Raw genomic sequence first — 17,186 nt, 5'->3', positions numbered from 1 at the left:
AATGTAACTAAAAAAAAATTTCAGAAAAGTATATACAGTATGATCTCATTTATAGAAATGTTAAAAATGTGACACAGAACACATACATTTATATAGTAAATATGTAAGCCCATGTATGGGAATGATAAACACCAAATTCAAGATGATTATTTCCTCATAGAGTAGGGGAATGTGATTGAGGAGGGATATACAGGAGAGAGAATGCTTCTAATAATATTTGTGATTCTTGCTGGTGATGGTTACAAAGTGTTTGTAGTATTCTTTACACTCTCTTATGTCTCTGAAAACAAAGTAAAATAATGCATAATGAAAGCCATAGTGCCTTTTGTGAAGATCTGCTAGAAGATCTAGCAGATCTAGCAGAAGGCAGAGGAACAAAGGTATAATTGCAGTATCCGATCTTTAGTAATAGAAGGCTATATTATGAGTAGTAAAGATACAGACAGCTGACTGTTTCTTCCAGATGTTCAAGGAACTGGGAGCATGGCTGTGAGTACAGTTCTTGGCCCAGGCAAGTAGGGAACTTGCTTTATCTGATGAATAGCGAGGATGCGGATTGTTAAAATTGCCTAGAGCAGAACATGAATGTACCTGGTTGCGGAGAGGGGGAGAAAAAGGCACAGGTCACTCTGCAGAAGTTGGCAGAGCATACCTGGGACACTGCGAAGGTTCAAAAACAGTATTCTTAAAAATACTTTTTAAAAAGAGCTCACCTGTAATTTATTGTTTGGAAACCTTGAGTATCTCCTATGTGATGGGTCTGTAGGAAATATTTGCTGCTATAGCAAGAGCTTCTGAAACAGATAAAACATCCCATAATTTTATAGAAATGGAAAAATTGAATTTGAAGTTTTACAGAAAGTTGTAAAATATATTCAGTGTGCCTGAACAAGTAAATGCCCAATGTGTTCACATCAGTCTTGGATTTGGGAGAACCACATTTGGAAGAAACATTTGCATAAAAATGCAAAACCTCATCTCTTAATCCAGCTTCTTTTTAAAAATTGAGTTACACTTATATAGAATTGAACTTAAAAAAAAATGACTAAACCACAGAGAGTGAGGGTGGATTAGATGATGATATTTTCTTCTAAGTATTAGGAGCCCAGAGCCACTCTTTACTTCCTGTCCATATGTCATTACCTGTGGCCATTTCTTATTATCTTCATCCATTCAACTTTTTAATTTTTTTTTCCATTAAACTTTTGAAGGATTGCTGGGAATCATTTACTTTCATTTACTTGAGTAAGGTTTGTATAAATGATTTGTTATTGTCATAAGTATGTGACCTTTTTAATGTACTTTTTTAAACACATAATGTTAGTTGAGTGAAATTGCCAGTTGCTAAGGTGTTTATTTTCAAACATGTGATGGCTATGGCTTTATGCACAAAGGACAATTTCTGAATTTCCAATCTCAGGTGCATAAATGAACATTTTAGTTATTTATCATGGAAGTGTCTGCACAAACATACACTGATCAAAATTTTTAATATCCAAAAATTGTCATTATCCATCATAATTGTGAATTGTACATCTCATCTAAAATGTATACCTTCTCTTATCCTAAGAAAGAGAGAGAGAGAATGAAAAAAGAGGGGAGGTGGGGAACGAGAAAAGAGAGAGAGAGGGTGAGAGAGAGAGAGATTGAATAAACTAACTTTTAAAGTATTGGAGGATGATAATAGGGAAATTGATCACTAGCTGGTCTGTACGAATATTTAAAAGTACATTTTAACCTGAGGGTGTTTGTTTGCAAAATATTCATATTTTAAGTATTCTAATACCTTGTCAAAGTATTTTATTACAATTTCATTAAATAAACTTTATTGAAATCATCTTCCCCAATACATTCTTGTTAACAGTATGACATCTCACCATTTTTTTAGGATTAAGAAAGCAATAAGATTTTTTTTAAATAGTTTCTTTGGCAACAGGAGATGTCATATAGATCCCACAATGTGTGTGTTTAATAGTTGTTTCTTTTCCTTTCTTCTTTTTTTTTCTACTGAGAATCAGGCTGCCTGCTTGCCTCCTTATTCATTCTTGAGATGAATGATTTGGGACAATCCACCCAGACCCGATCCAAGCATGCCCCCTTTCTGAGTGGTTCTAAACTATACAATGTAGTAAAGCAGTTTGCCTAAGACCTTGTTCAACTGAAAGACGCCAGAAAAAGTAAATTTATTATTTTCTTTTCATAATAATATGTAGCTAATTGTGCAAATATACATGCTTTATCCCATTGTAAGTGGCAACATTTATTGATAAGATAAAGGAATGATCTTTCAAAATTCACTTCTCAAACTAGCTTTCTCTCTTTTAAAACTATTTATATTATTATTTTTGTTGAAATTTTATAGTGTCTTTGTATCTAAAACATTTATTATTTTCAAAATAATTCTATTTTATATTTCAGGAATATACAATAGATGTTTTCTTTCGACAAAAATGGAAAGATGAACGGTTAAAATTTAAAGGTCCTATGAACATCCTTCGACTTAACAATTTAATGGCCAGCAAAATCTGGACGCCAGATACCTTCTTCCACAACGGGAAAAAATCAGTAGCACATAATATGACAATGCCAAACAAGCTTCTTCGAATCCAGGATGATGGGACTCTGCTATACACAATGAGGTGTGTGTTCAGGTTTGATATGTTGCCGTTAAATACTGAGGAATCTGTGTATTAACCAACCAGCCAACCTAGCTGTCAAGTATTAGCAAGTTGAACATTTTCATAACAGATTATTGAGGTAACCATAATATGCTTTTTTTTTTTTTTTTTTTTTTTTGTGGTACGTGGGCCTCTCACTGCTGTGGCCTCTCCCATTGTGGAGCACAGGCTCTGGACGCACAGGCTCAGCGGCCATGGCTCACAGGCCCAGCCGCTCCGCGGCATGTGGGATCTTCCCGGACCGGGGCACGAACCCGTGTCCCCTGCATTGGCAGGCGGACTCTCAACCACTGCGCCACCAGGGAAGCCCCATAATATGCTTTATAAATGCTTTGATATTTAAAAAATAAAGGTTATGAGTTTGACACTCATCTTTGTGTGTTAAAGCTTAAAAATTGCCTTAGCTGTTAAGAATTGATTTTTTTTGGCAGTTTACTTTACATACTACATTTTAGTTAGGTACAACTTTAATAGTATGATTTAAATTTTTATTTATATAAGCACATAATTTTATTTTTAATATCTCATGAAATATCCCATCAAATTTTTAAGTTATTTTTAAGCAAGTTTCACTTAATTTAATATTTTAATCCTTCTTATGAAGGGAGAAAAATACTTTTATAACCTCAGAGATATCATGTGACATCAAGTTCAGATGATTCAATCTTAAAAAATTATCCAAAGAAATATACAGTTCTTGAATCTAATCACTGTTCCATTTGAACTCTTCTCATGAATTAATCTTTTAAAAATAAGTTACGTATATTACATAACAAAGAAAACAATCACAAATCTAATAAAATGGTGTATAATCTAAAAGGTATATGTTTGATAAAGACTTTAAAACATAGATAACTGTCATCAGCATTGTATATAGACAGATGTGTATTCCAAGAGTTTGATGTATTATTTCATATGAAATGTTAAGTGTTGATTTCAATTGTGAAAGTTATTTAAGAAAGGACAATAATACAGTCCTGATCTTTAAAGAAAAAACTCTTGAGTTCTCATTGCTAAATGATCATTGCCTAAAATGGAAGTTAGCTATTCTTTCGGCTTCTCTCTCTGAATCTTGCAATATAGATGCCGTATCCCCCTTGATTTTACATGCTAATTAGTCCTGTGAATTAATACAATGATTGGAAATTTGGGGTTTGGAAAAATATTGTGTAGGGTTCTACTTAAATACTTTCTTGGAAGTATATAAGCTATAATTAAATTATTGGTTACATTTGTTTTGCTCATTGTCAGAGATTCTTCCGTAAGTTCAGTTTAGTCCCTATTTTATATAATTTACCTTTGTCTGAAATGGAATAGTTGATAATTTTCTTTAAAACAGATTTGCTATGATTACTCTTTAATATACAAAAAAATATATTTTTATGTATACAAAAAATATTTCTTTAACATTCATAACCTGTGCCCATAATTTGAATAGTCTAGTCTCAACAAGATATTTCTAGGAGATATATCTATATATGTAACTATGTCTATATTTATGTATATGTATCTATATATAGTATATGATATTCATTTACAATTTACATAATTTTGAAGGGTGCTTCTCTGAGGCATTATTGGATTCCTATATCAATTTTGCTATATGGTTATTGATGGAATGTTGGGAGAAAATAGCATTCTTTTTATGACAGAGGTTTTTTTTCATTTTTTTCTTTAAGATTTCAAATGTTAATACTGAAGTTAATGGGATAATAACCGTCAAAAATGTGTACGTAACTTCTTCTTAACTAACCATATAGTACAAAATCCTTAAAGTATATTTTTAAATAAATATTGTTACTTGAGCTCAGATTTTGTAGGTGCAAATGTCTTCTGAAGGATTGCCTAAATGTGAAAGAACAAAAGCATATTTAAATGTAAATTAGCCTAATCAGATGCCCTAATGAGGGTCCTACCTCATCATTAATTCTGTTGACCACAATAAGTAGTGATTTATCTTGACTTGCAAATTTACATAAACAAAGAGTGGAATTTTGACTTTTAGGCTTACAGTTCAAGCTGAATGTCCAATGCACTTGGAGGATTTTCCAATGGATGCCCACTCATGTCCTCTGAAATTTGGCAGCTGTAAGTATGGGGATGAAGGTACATGTTTTGGGTCAATAAAATCAGGGATAGTCAGCAACACAACTTAATTGTATACTTTCTTATCATATGATGGGATGCTTAATACTTGCCCAATAAGATGCAGAAATAAAAAACATACTGATTTCCCTCAAGTAATCAATTGGCTAGCCCTATTGTACTCCCAAATATCATATCTTAATCATTGTGTTTAATTGTCATTTGCTTTACTGCTAATAAAGAACACTGTGTTTTTATCAATGTGAAAAAGTAGACTTGGAGCTCCTTGAAGGTCAGGACTATGTCATTTACCTTCTTTTTCAAGTGCTAACCCATTAAAAATGCAAAATAAATGGCTTTTTTTCAACTAAGAATGAAATGTCAAGGATAGATTCTATTGTTTGTTAAAGTAGCGATCAGCCTGTTGCAAATGGTAACAGAATAGGTGGGAAAAAAAAGCTGGATCTCTAATTACCTTTCTACTTTCTAATAATGGAAGCAAAGTTTCTTTCTAAAATAAATTTGAAGGAGATGATGTAACTCGATTGCTACATGTGGGCGCTTTCTGTGTACATAAAATATTTCAGAAAAGGTTCTGTGCGTTTGGCTGTTCTTTAGGTCACTGAGGTTGTATCTTATATGTCAAGCACAAGCATTAGCTCTCCCAGAATAATTGAAAAGAGGGAAGGTCAAATCATCTCCCTAGGCCCACAAGGCATTCAGGGCAGGTTCAGGATAAATTCATGGGCACAGCTTAGCAGCTTTTCTCTTTTGTGAGTGTGTTCCATAGCCTGACCTTTTCAGAAACCTCTGCTCTTCCTGGCACCTCCATCTCTGTCCATTCTGGGCAGTTTTGACTTTTCATTCTCTTGCATAGAAATGCAGTTCTCTCACCTGATATAAATATGTATGACTGAATAATGTGCCTTCTCCCCACAGACTTTATCAAGTGAAAGAAAAGAGAAGAATGGTGGCTAATATGAATTCAAAACCCTCTAATTTTATTGATGGCCATAGTTTTGTGGAATGAGAAGTTCAATCTTGTTTGTTCTGTTCAATCTTACGAAAGGTGTCAGCTCTCTATTTTCTTTGAGAATCTCCTCTTTGTTTAACTATAAAGCCTTTTTTCTTTTCACGGAAACTATCACTTCAAAACTGGCACTTCTTCGAAGATTATTTAAGATAGTCAATCATGTTATACAAAGTAAACATGATGCTGGAAAAACTACAGCAGATGCAGCGGAGAAAAACTCATTTGCATTGCATGAATGGCATTAAATAGAAAACTGAAAAGGCTTCATACCAAAGAAAGGGTTTATTCAAGATGCAGTAATGGTCCAAGAAGGAAAGACATTTTTCAGTGGACAAATTAATGCCATTAAGACACCAAATAGAAATGACGTATGATGTCTCAATTCTGAATTTGAAATAAATACACCTGAAAATATTTTAAATGAAATTTTAAAATCCCTTAGAGTGCATCTTCAGACTAGTGTAATATTGTACATTTGAGAATGTGGTTTTCTGTATCTAGAAGTGTTGCAGGCAACACACAGGACTTACGGTTAGGCATTTTCTATTGAAGTAATTGTTTTTATTTAGTTCTCTCTATATTTATTTTCTGACACTTTGAGTAATAAAGTTGTATATTCTTTTATTTATCCTTGCCAATAGTAGGTACTCTAGACATAGTGTTAATAGTATGGACATGAGCATGGTGTATAGACTAACAAGCCAACCCAAAATTTAAAATGCTGGCATAACAAATTTTAGCAGAAGCAGCCATGACTTTTTCTTCTAGTCATTTACTCCTCACTTATTTAAAAAACTCCCTTTTGTCCACACAAATGGTTGAATTTCTGGAACTTTTTATCATTGTTCTCAAATAAAAGAAGCATCTTTTCTACTAATTTAAATTTTGAATTCAGTTTCGTTTTGCGTTATTTCCGTTACCTCACATCTTTATATAATTCCTTGCTGTTTAATTTGATTTAAAACTGCCTGAATGGAAATCTAAGAGTATTCTGGGCATTATCCCAAAAGAAATTATACATTTTCTTTTTGGATAAAAATGATTTGGGGATTGTTTTGGTTATCAAATATTAAGAATCGGTCAGTATGCATTTGATGTTTAATGCAGATTAGGACTCAAAATGGATTGCTGCATAAAATTAAATAAAATTATTTAATGGAAACCTAATCTAGATATGGAATTTATAAAGAAATTTGTCTTTCTCTCCTTTTATACTTCACTGAAAAATCACAATGGTCTCCAAGTTTATATGTGTGTTGGTAGGCCAGGAAATGCCTCTAATCTGCATTGCATAACTTTCTGCTCTCTCTTCTCTCACCAGACCCCCCAATCTAAAAAACATTCCTGCCTAAAAAATGAAAGTAAATAATTGCTTTTTTATAAAAGACATGGGCAGGATCAGTCATTTTCTTTAACATATTCTTAGGCTTCTATCCAGATTTCCATCTTTCATAACAGTAAATAACAATTAAAATATTATGAGTTTGTTGATTAATCTAGCAAGAATGAAGTAAGAACATTTTCCTCGTGACAGGCATCGTGCCAGGTACAAGAAGTATAGATATGAGTAAGACAGAGTCCCTCCCATTAGTCTCTTACTAGTTTCTTTAAAATGTCACCTATGTTTGTAGAGTTTCATCTTCTCTTATTTATGTTTAAAGGTAAACGTCAAAATTCAAAAGTGGAATTATTATAATTGCTTAAAATAAAACCTCATAATTTATTAAGATCCACAACTACTGAGTATTCTGAGGCCTTCTGATATGAACTGGAGCATGTGATGTCTTTTTGGTTTATTAAATTCTGTGTCATTTGAAATTTTATTGAAGAGAAGGCCATTTGATGATCTGCAAATGCATTGCTAGTTATACACATTACTAATGTTACTTATTTATACATAACAGCAGAATCGTCAATGATTAACTAATTGAAATTTATTAATAAAAATTTAGACGTTAGGGTAACTGAATTCATTCATATGCAAGCTTAGGAATAGATCTGTTATTAAAACAAATACATATATATATACATATAATGATATGAAGTATGTATAATGATATACATACATATATACTTTTTAGAATGCTATTTCAAAAATTGTTTCACATAATATAATTATTTGTGGATGTAGGTGTATACATGTATTTCACTGATATTAACATTTACTAGTAACATTCTGAAAACCAGACAACACTGTAGTATGTCATTAAAAGACCACACAGTGAATAAGACACAAAATTCACTTTATTGTAACTAATGCTTAAGTGGGAATGGATTTGTGATCACAGACTTTAGATCAAGGTAAATACCAGAACCACCCCAGAACAATGGTATTAACCTAGAAAACCTATTAGATGGCAGGTAAATGAGCTTTTCCAGTGTCCTGGACAGCTAGAGGCAGAGATATTGCTGGAGACAGATGGTTCTTTCTCTCCCTCAATTGAAAATGTGACTGTGATGCTGAGTTTTGCTCAAGAACCAGGAGTAACTAATATTTCTAAACATTCCCTTGAGCAAAAGTGCATAGAAGTTCTTTGAAAGGTCAGTAGTACAGCTGGAATTGTCTGGTTATTCAACTGTGGAGAGACTCTGCCCTCATGGAGAGGTCAGCTGTTCCCCTTACAGGCGCAAGGAAAATGCCAGGGCCAGAGAAGTACTGAGACAAGATAGGCTGCCTGCCCTCCAGCGTTAGAGTCATCTCACTTCTGCTTAGTTCTGTATCATTGGCCAAATAAATCCAAAAATTATACTTGTTCTGTATGTGATTTGTCCCCTCCTACCAATCCATAGCTTAATTAGGATGCTATGCAAGTATAGTTCAGTGAGATCTGTGTGCATTCATTAATTTTAAAATGAACAGATTTTAAAAAGTGTTTTCAACTTACGAACCTATAGCATTCTGAATTATTTTGCATATTCTGCAAAATTCTCATTCTTCTAATGATATGTGTTGTATTATGATAGTTAAGTCACTTAATTCTTAACTAGGTGAATGTTTTGAAGAAAAACCTACAAAACTAACTACGAAAATAATACCTAAAATAAACACAATACATGTCATCATTATTCTCACATGGACATAAGTTTTTCATGAGTGATTATTATTTCTAAATTAACTGGTTAAATGGGCCTTGGGCATTCATAACCTGTTTACTGCAATGCCGTCATCTACTACCTTGTGAATATGGAGGAGGTTTTAACCTTCTCAGGTCCCAGTGATTTTTGCAGGCTCCAAAGAGAAATTTGCTCTTCATCTCTCAAAGTGGTTACAGTGAAAATACTCTTGTGGTCATGGTTGTCTCTCTTGGTCTGCTTCACACCCTTCATACTGAAGTTGTAAATTTCAAAGACACTTTTTTGCCCTAAAAAATATCAATTTTTATAGTAAACAATAATTCTATGAAATATGCAACCTTTGATGCTGGATGTTATTGATAGTTCTTACTGAAATGCTTAAAAAGATTCTTTTCCTGATTTCCTACAGACGCATATACAACCTCGGAGGTCACTTACATTTGGACATACAATGCATCTGATTCTGTACAAGTTGCTCCTGATGGCTCTAGGTTAAATCAGTATGATCTGCTGGGCCAATCAATTGGGAAGGAGACAATTAAATCCAGTACAGGTTAGTAAAATGAGTGTAAAGAAAAGCTAGTTCCTAAGAAGATTAATGGGTTAACGTCATTGGAAATGTGTCAGTTTGCTTAAAACCTTTTGTGCCCCAGGTCTAAGAAGGAGCAGCAGACTGTGCTTGGGAGCTTTTTAGAAATTCAGAATCTCAGGCATGACTCCTTACTAAGTCAGAATCTGCATTTTAACAAGATTTCAAGGAGATACCAAGGTGTGCATTAAAGTTTAAAAAACACTAGTTTAACTTAAGCTCCCAATTCAAAACATGTGTGTCTTTTGAGACAAGCCAATTATACCTTCACACAGTGTTACAATTTCCCTCACTTTCTAATTCTTTTCCCCCATTCTGGATAAGCTATGACTATTCAACTCTTGATTATGGATAATTACCATTGGTCTGTGTGGGAAAGCTAAAGCCCTTTCTAAGAAAAAGCAACTGTATGAACGAATGATCTCACATCTGGTAGATGTAAACCCAGAGAGCAGAAAGGAAGGTAGCTATGAGTGTCAGATATAACTGACCCCACTATATTAGAGCAGACATTAACACATAAATTCAAAATTGATGACAAGATTAAAAGTAGAACATCTGGGCCAGGAGATCAGTCTTGGAGATGTGGCCAGAGATCAATACTTTAAAGAGCTGGAGAGGACTGGACTGGAAACAGTCAAAACAGAGGCTTGAGGTTGGGACCAAAGAGGATGAGAACCTGAGCAAGTAAGATAATCCATGGTCAGAGCATTTATGAATCCTCTATCCCTTGGTCAGTAAGCATGACCTAGAGAGAAAAACAAATTCCACATGATACACATGCCATTCAAATTTTTTGGTCATATGAAAATTTTCTTTTAAATACTCTTGCTATGCTAAGTGGGCATTTTAATGTTATGTACTTTCCATGTCATATATGGGGCAAATTCTTTCCTTTTTTAAATCAGGGAATGTTCTTTGCCTAATCCCTTCCATTTCCGAATGTTCAAACTATTGACTATTACAGTTTCTTAAGCTTCTTAAATTTTTCTTCTAGGTGAATATACCGTAATGACAGCTCATTTCCACTTGAAAAGAAAAATTGGGTATTTTGTGATTCAGACATATCTGCCTTGCATCATGACTGTCATTCTCTCCCAAGTGTCATTCTGGCTTAACAGAGAATCTGTGCCTGCAAGAACTGTGTTTGGTGAGTGAATAACTACATACTTTGCTGTACAGCACATTTTGTTTCATGGTTTTCTTTCAAAAGTATTATCTCTCTTGATCTTCACCCCAGTAGTTTGTGGTGTGCAGAGCAGGGAGTATTCATTTTGCCTTATAGATGAGGAAACTGAGGCTCAGAGAGGTACAATACAGAGTCAGTGTCACACTCTTAAAAAGGAATATAAGAAGTTCTCAAATCTTCTGAATTACATTGTCTTCTTTCTGTTAAATCATTTTGCTTATCAACGTTTCTTTCCATGTTAGTATAAGGAGAATATTCTTAGAGGTTTTAATGTAAAATATAGCAGTACCATATTTCTAAGCTATATTTATTTTATTTTATTTCATTTCATTTCATTTTTTTGTTTGGTTTTTAGATGAACAAAAATGACCTTAGTACTTTAAGTGAGAGAGAATAAGGGAGGAAGGGAAAAAGAGGGAGAAAAAGACCCCCTCATTAGCTACCAGTAGTGTGTTTAATAACAAAGTTAATTTTCTTGATTTAAACCATGCAGGGAAATTCGGTTACTGTTTTTTGGATGTATGAACTAGGATGAGTACATTTTGTGACAAAGTAGATCACCTTTGTGTATTTGGTCCACTTATTCATCTAGGAAAGCTTTATTGAGAATCTACTACATTGGATATGGCATCAGGCCCTAAAGGTACAAAAACATATAAAATACAGTCCCTGCATTCAACTATCTCTGTACAGTGGAGGGCACCAGAATAAACAGGAAAGATAATGGCAACACAAGTTGAAATCATTATAAAAGAGGCACATACAAGCCATTTAAAAAGACAGCAGCATGGATCCTCCCTAAAAGGACTGATTAAGTAGCTGAGTCAACATTCGAGCTAATTCTTGAAGGATAAGTAGGAGTTTCCCAGACAGATGATATGGGACAAGAATCCTAGCCTAAAAAAGGGTAAAGTGTGCAGTGACATTGAAGGATGAAAGAACATAGTGTATTCAGTGACAGTGAGCTGTTTCAGTGTCATTTGATATACATACAGATAGAAGTATAGCTTGAGGCCTAATGGGAAGTCCTTGTAGGCCATGCTAAGATAGTGTACCTTTATCTTATATAGTGTTTTGAGACTATAGACATGCTTAAGCTCTTAGAACAATGCCTGGCATTTAATATGTGCTATATAACTGTTGGCTATTCTTATTATCAATGGAGAAAAATCAATTTTATTCTCAATACTAACAAAGAATAATTCGAAAAGAAATTTAAAAAATAATTTCATTTATAGTGGTATCCAAGATAGTAAAATACCTAGAGACAAATTTGACCACATAGGTGAAAGACTTGTCCACTAAAATCTATAAAACTTTGTTGAAAGAAATTAAAGAAGACCTAATTAAATGGAAAGACATCTCATGTTTTTTGAGAGGAAGACAATACTGTTAAGCTGGGAATTATCCCCAAAGCAATCTATAGATTGAATTCAATACCTGTAACAAATCCAGTGGCTTTTTTTTTTTTTTTTTGCAGAAATTCCAATCCTCAAATTCATATGAAATTGCAAGGGGCTCCAAATAGCCAAAACAATATTGAAAAAGAAAAAAAAAAAATCGCTGGACTCATACTTCCCTGCTTCAAAACCTAGTACAAAGCTACATTATTCAAAACAGTGTGGTAGTGGCATAAGAATGGACATATAGACCAATGGAATAAAATTGAGAGTCCACAAACAAACAAACAACTATGGCCAATGGATTTTCAACAAGGGTGCCAAGACCATTCTGTGGGGAAATAGTAGTCTCTTCACCAAATGGTGCTGGGACAGCTGGATGACCACCATGTGCAAAGGAATGAAGCTGGACCCCTACCTCACTCCAGATACAACAATTAACTCAAATTGATACAAAGCATTAATGTAAAATCTAGAAGTATAAAACTATTAGAAGAAAATATAGGATAAATCTTTATGACTGGATCTAGCCATGGATTCTTAGGTTTGTCATCAAAAGCATGAGCAACAAAGAAAAAATAGATAAATTGGATTTCACTAAAATTGAAAACTTTTGTATCTCAAATAAAATTATCAATAATGTCAAAAGACAACTTATGTATGGGAGAATATATTTGCAAATTATATATCTGATAAGCATTTAATATCCTGAAAAAATAAAGAATTCTTACAACTCAAAGACAAAAAGACCAAAAACCTGATTTTAAAAAATGGGCAAAGAACTTGAACGGACTTTTTTCTAAAGAAAATATACAAATAACAAACAAGCACAAGAAATGATGTATATCATTGTATCTTAAGGAAACACAAATCAAAATGACATTAAAGTACATTATATGCATACTAGGATGGCCATAATAATTAACAAAACAAAAGGACATACATATTGATGAGAATGTGGAGCAATAGAAACATTCATATTGCTGGGGGAATATAAAATGGTACAGCTTCTGTGGACAACAGTTCAGCAGTTCCTCAAAAGGTTAAACATAGAATTACCATATCATCCAACAATTCCATCTCTAGGTATTACCTAAGACTAATGAAAACATACGTTTACATGGAAACTTGTACACAGGTATTTATGGCAGCATCATTTCTAATAGTCAAAAGATGGAAACAACCCAAATATCCTTCTGTGGATGAATGGATAAGCAAAATGTAGTATATACTTACAGTAGAATATTATTCATCTATAGAAAGGATTAAATACTGATAACATGCTACAACATGTATGAATCTCGAAAACATCATTCTAAGTAAAAGAAGGCAGATGAAAAGGGTCACATATTGTATGATTCCTTTCATATGAATTATCCAGAATAGGCAAATCCATAGAGACAGGCAGCAGACAGTGGATGGATGCAGGGGAAAATGGGAAGTAATTTTGTAGTAATAACAGGGTGTTTTAGGGTGATAAAAAAGTTTTGAAACTAGAGAGAGATGATGGTTGCATAACACTGTGAATGCATAAATGCCACTGAATTGTACACTTTTTTTTTGAATTGTACACTTTAAAATAATGCATTGCATATTATGTGAATTTCATCTCTGTAAAATAATTTTTAAGTCACAAGTTAAATAAAAAAAAAACATTGATGAGCACACCAAGGATTTCCCAGGATTTAGGAATTTTCTTACATATCTATTTCAAAATTTGCAAATTATTGAATCAAAGACAAAAAAAACCCTGATATAGCTAAAAATATGAGAAAACTTCCATTCAAATGACTTGAAAAATAAGGTTATATGATTTTCAGAGAACAAATAATACAGAAAATAAAGTTTTAGGGAAAATTACATAATAATAACAGAAAGGAAATGATTAGGACAGAGTTGATATTCCGGAAAGATCTAAATTTATATATAAATATACAGCATATCAGATAAAATTAAATGATGATGAAGTATTTGCTTAATAAAGGTTGTAAGGAAAACAAAATATTGCATTGAGGTAAATAAAGACAGATTTTATAGCATAAATCATATAGAGGAATATGTTTTAAAAAAACCAAGTATAAGGAGAGATAAATAGATGGATAAATAATTAACAGTGAATCAATAGAATATGTTAGTATCTAGGCTGCTAGGTTCAACTCTAACAAATGTACAAAAGTTTCTAAAGACTGATTATAAAAATAACACATACAAAGCTAAAAATCTAGGCTATATTGAATGTGTAAATTCATTTGTGTATGAATGATTTACAATACAGATTTAAGGACCCAAAAGTCATATTGTCATGTAAATTTAAACTGTTAGGTGGTAAAGGCATTCTTAGTATTATCTCTACAAGTTATTCTGTGTAAAGTTTGTAATAAATATAATTCCATGTGAGTGTATGTGTATATGTGTGTGAAAGTAAAAGCTAAAAATCTTACATCCCGTGTGGAATGAGATTTGAAACCTGCCCAGCCTCTTTGTTCTCCACCCCCATTCTATCTTTCACTGTTTTCTGCCTCCTTAACATCATTCTCTGACCGATGCACAGCAGTTACCTAAGCAAAGTGTCTACCCTCTCCAAACTTCTCTCCCTGAATCCACAGTCAGGTCTACAAGCTGATTACCATTAAATCAGGTCTACAAGATATCATTAAATCACCTGCCCTCCTCCTGCCTCAGAGGCTTCCTGTGGTGGGTAACCCCCCAAGTTAAAACAACAACAACAACAACAACAATGATTACAGTTAAGAAATTAATATGCCCTGGGACACAGATGCCAAATTTCTCAGCATTTGAGGTCTGACTTCATGCTGTCAATAGAATAAGAAAACAGAGCAAATAAGACAGCAGGCAGAGGGGTTGAAATTAGAATGTGCACCCCTTTGATATTAGAAACTTTGTTCCATTGTATTGGGTTTTATCTATTCAGTTTTTTTTTTAATATTGCATTTATTTTGTGTTTGTAGGGGCAGCTTGATATTTTTCAAAGATATTTTCAAAGGGGCTGCCTACATATCTTACAATGATAGATGAGGAAAACCTCCTTTGACTTTCTCTGAGTGCTCACGTCGAGTTCATTCAACACCAACAAATATTTACTGAGCTCCTACTTATCACATGGTTCTAGATGCTTGGGATATGTCCTTGAACAAAAGGTAGTTGTTCTCTGTTGCCAACGGTACAAGAAAGCACTTGGGAAACTTCTAACCTTAAACCTCAGTTTTTGTGCTTTCAAGCCTCCTGTGACTAAACAATGTATTTGCAATGTACAAACCTCATTTTGTGTTTGTATAAACATATAGCTTATTTTTTGAAATTGTGGCTTACGGTTATTTTTAGTTGCTTAACATCCTTCAGAACTTCCTATAAATAAGAATAGTGATAACGAGTTTGCCAATTATTGTTTGTATATTTGAAGCCAAATCATTTTTCAAATTTATGAGTAAGTTTACCTATGAATATATTACTGCACATTAATATATGAACATATGAGTATATGAATAAGTTTATATATAAGAAATATGTACTGTATTTCTGTCTTAATATTATATTCAGTATGGAATAGAGAGTTTTTTCTATTAAGAACTAAAACCAAATAACAAACATCTATTAGGGTATATGTTTGTCTGGTAAAAGAGTACAGGGAGTTCAAATGCCTTATACTGCAAAGTTTGTACATACAAAGTTCATTGCATTTGCAAGTGTCTTACCTGCTTGTCTTATATTTTTGGAGTAATTAAAACTCCAGAGGCATATGTTTGGATTGCTCATTTTTCTACTTAGATCACAGATTTCCATGATTCAGTTTGACTGCTTATGTTAGGAAATCCAAAAGATAGTGGCTTGATTATATGAGGTGTTTCTTTTTTTTCATGTGAAAAAAATCCTCAACTAGATCCTCCAAGACTAATATGATAATATCATGGGCATCAGGCAGTCTGTCTCTTTTCATCTTTCTTCTTTTATATCCCTAGCATGGAGTTTTGCTTCATTGTCCAAAAAGGCTGTTGGTGCTCCACACATCACATTCATATCCAGGAACAGGAAGGAGTAAGCAAAAAGGGCAAAATAACTCTTCCAGCTCTGTGTTTGCCATTAATGAGCTTTCCCAGAAGTCCCTTCCAGCAATCTCTATTTATATATTATTAGCCTAACTTGGTCTCATAACCGGAGAGTCTGAGAAATTGCCACCCTGAATAAATTCGGTGTTCCAATATTACGATTGACTAAATATTGGATTGGCAGCTAGTGGTTTCTACTACAATAAGAAAAAAAACAAACAAAAAATAGCAGTTTGCTATGAAGGTCATGAAATGATTAGGAGCACATATTCTGGAATCAGCACAGGCATACCTTGTTTTACTGTACTTTATTGCACTTTGCAGATGTTGCATTTTTTTACAAATTGAAGGTTTGTGGCAACCTTGCATCAAGCAAGTCTATTGGTGACATTTTTCCAACAGCATTTGCTCACTTCATGTCTCTGTGTCACATTTTGGTAATTCTCACCATATTTCAAACTTTATTATTATTATTATATTTCTTTTGGTGATCTGTGACTAGTGACCTTTGATGTTACTGCTGGAAAAGGATTACAATTTACTGAGGGCTCAAATGATGCTTAGCATTTTTTTAAGCAATAAAGTATTTTTAAATTAAGACAATACTATTTCTCATTTAATACAGTATAGTATAGTATAAACATAACTTTTATATGCACTGGGAAACCAAAATTTCCATGTGACTTGCTTTATTTTGATATTCACTTTATTGTGGTGGTCTGGAACCAAACTTGTAATATCTCCAAGGTATGTTTGTATCTTGGCTCAAAATCTGGCTCTTCTATGATCAAATTAGGTAAGCTATGGAAAGTCTTTTTAACCTCTTTGTACCTTAGTTTCATCCCTCTGTAAAACTGGGATTATAATATCTACCTCATGAGATATGTTAGGGAATCAACACACACACATACATTCATAGACACATGGAACACTTAGAACAATTCCGGCACATAGTAAATTCTATGTAAACGATTGCTATTATTATTACTATTCATTATCTAATACTTAATTCTCTCCTTCTTATCAATAAATAGGTAAAGAGTGGTCAGATCTTGTTTTAGTTTAGGTTGGAT

At 33.3% G+C, this 17,186-nt stretch overlaps 1 protein-coding gene across 2 annotated transcripts in view; it reads left to right on the top strand.

The window, feature by feature from the left end:
• The window catches only part of GABRA2 (gamma-aminobutyric acid type A receptor subunit alpha2), a 138,485-nt gene that overhangs the window by 79,297 nt on the left and 42,002 nt on the right, over positions 1 to 17,186 (top strand). For both annotated transcript variants that reach the window (XM_059066309.2, XM_067036042.1), the window contains exons 5-8: positions 2,419 to 2,639; positions 4,684 to 4,766; positions 9,281 to 9,424; positions 10,458 to 10,610. In XM_059066309.2, the coding sequence (XP_058922292.1) occupies positions 2,419 to 2,639; positions 4,684 to 4,766; positions 9,281 to 9,424; positions 10,458 to 10,610 (601 nt within the window). The remainder of the gene's footprint in view (positions 1 to 2,418; positions 2,640 to 4,683; positions 4,767 to 9,280; positions 9,425 to 10,457; positions 10,611 to 17,186) is intronic.

The sequence above is a fragment of the Kogia breviceps genome, chromosome 6 (genome assembly GCF_026419965.1).
Source record: "Kogia breviceps isolate mKogBre1 chromosome 6, mKogBre1 haplotype 1, whole genome shotgun sequence".
Classification (NCBI taxonomy): Eukaryota; Metazoa; Chordata; class Mammalia; order Artiodactyla; family Physeteridae; genus Kogia; species Kogia breviceps.
This window is presented reverse-complemented; position numbering and strand designations above follow the sequence as displayed.